The 1,667-nt window shown below is 61.8% G+C and overlaps 1 protein-coding gene across 1 annotated transcript; it reads left to right on the top strand.

Annotated features, from left to right (window-relative positions):
• Positions 1 to 9: 9 nt before the first annotated feature.
• LOC104164646 (TSC22 domain family protein 3-like) lies at positions 10 to 883 on the top strand (the record flags this gene model as incomplete). Its single annotated transcript, XM_009704037.1, has 2 exons — positions 10 to 66; positions 638 to 883. Coding segments are annotated over 2 exons (303 nt in total), but the record flags the coding sequence as incomplete, so codon positions are not given.
• Positions 884 to 1,667: the final 784 nt, after the last annotated feature.

Here is a 1,667-nt window from a genome sequence, read left to right as displayed (position 1 = left end):
CCGCTCTCTTCCAGTGCCTCCGGAGCCAGCGTGGTGGCCATCGACAACAAGATCGAGCAGGCGATGGTGAGCCGCAGTGCTGCTTCCCCCGCGCACCTTGCTCCGTGACCCCCCCTCCCGGGTGCTCTTGCTTGGGAGGGTCCCCCACGCCCCGGGTGGGTGCTCTGCCCGAAGGGGGGGTTCCCCGCTCCCCAGCCTGTCGCTGGGTAGAGCAGCTCCTTTGTCTGCCTGCCGCAGCTGGCTGAGCTCATTGGCTCCCGCAGCGCCCGACATTTTTTTTGACCCGGGAAGGACCCTCCGAGGATGTGGGGGTGACCACGCCAGGTCCTACGGGTGATAGGGAACTGCACCCTGCCAAACCCCAAGGGGTGGAGGGGCTGGAAAGTGCCTCTGGAGGCAGTGAGACCTGGAGATGGGGGACCTGAGGGATGCTGTGGGTGCTGGCCTGGGGAGGGCTACACGGGGTGAGCACCGAGCCCTGGCCAGGGTGCCAAGGGTGGGGTGGGGAGGGACAGCCTTTGGGAAAAGCCTTTGCAGCCCTTGGCGAGTGGCTGGGGCCGAGCTTTGCGACGCAGAGTGGGCGCAACCCCCAGGACGTAACCATCAAGTGATCGGTCTCTTCAACGGCCTTTTGCAGGATCTTGTGAAAAACCACCTGATGTACGCAGTGCGGGAGGAGGTGGAGGTCCTGAAAGAGCAAATCAAAGAACTGTTGGAGAAAAACTCCCAGCTGGAGCGTGAAAACAGCCTCCTGAAGACCCTTGCCAGCCCCGAGCAGCTGGAGAAGTTCCAGTCCCGGCTCCCCACGGAGGTCCTGTGCCCGGAGGAGCAGACCCCGGGGGCTCCTGCCCCAGCCCAGCATTCAGGGGGCTCTGCGGTGTAAGGTGGCTCTGTCCTCGGGGTGGGCAGAGCCACAGAACTCTTTCTACTTAATCTCCTGCAAAATCGTTTCCGCCTTCATCTCACACGAAGGACTGCCAGACCACGGCACTGAGCTGTGCCCCCCCAGGGCAACCCTGGCCAGCCGGCAGAGCCAGAGGCCATCTCCTGCACGAGGATGCTCTTCTGTGAGGGAGACACGGGCAGCTGACCCCTCCCCATCCAACTACCCACCATGTGCCAGGAGTAAATCTGTGGCCTGCCTGTCCTGGGCTCTGCTGAAACCTGGGCATCCGCGACACCCTGGCAGTGCCAGGCGGCCTTTGGCACTTTAATGGGAAGCCACAGTTGGAAGGAGCGCGCGCCGAGTCCCGTGCCTTTGCTGCACTGTGCAAGGGGGGTGTCTTTCTGGCAAAGCCCGACGTTGGAGGAAGACCGTTGTTTAGTGAGCGATGCAGATTTGTCCCGCCAGGCACTCAGGAGCGTGCTGGAACCCAAACCTGACTCTGAGCAGCACCGGTGGTGGCACCTGCGGTGTAGTGCATGGCTGTACGCACATCAGTGTGGGGATTACAAGGAAAAAAAGCTTGTTTTATTAGTTTGGGCATCTTCTGTAGCCATATCTATGTATAAACACAGGCATGGGCAGCACCCACGAGGCTGTGGGGTGCCCTGCTCTGGGCCAGCCATGCCCATCTCTGTACAGCTGGGGGATTCGAGGCAAGATTGGAACGGCGAGCAGCTGTGACTGGGTGGCCAGCGCTGTCAGTGGCACAAAAGAGGGGACG

The sequence above is a fragment of the Cariama cristata genome, unplaced genomic scaffold (assembly GCF_000690535.1).
Source record: "Cariama cristata isolate BGI_N322 unplaced genomic scaffold, ASM69053v1 scaffold24867, whole genome shotgun sequence".
Classification (NCBI taxonomy): Eukaryota; Metazoa; Chordata; class Aves; order Cariamiformes; family Cariamidae; genus Cariama; species Cariama cristata.
The sequence above is the reverse complement of the archived record's forward strand: the minus strand, read 5'-3'. Positions and strand labels throughout refer to the sequence as shown.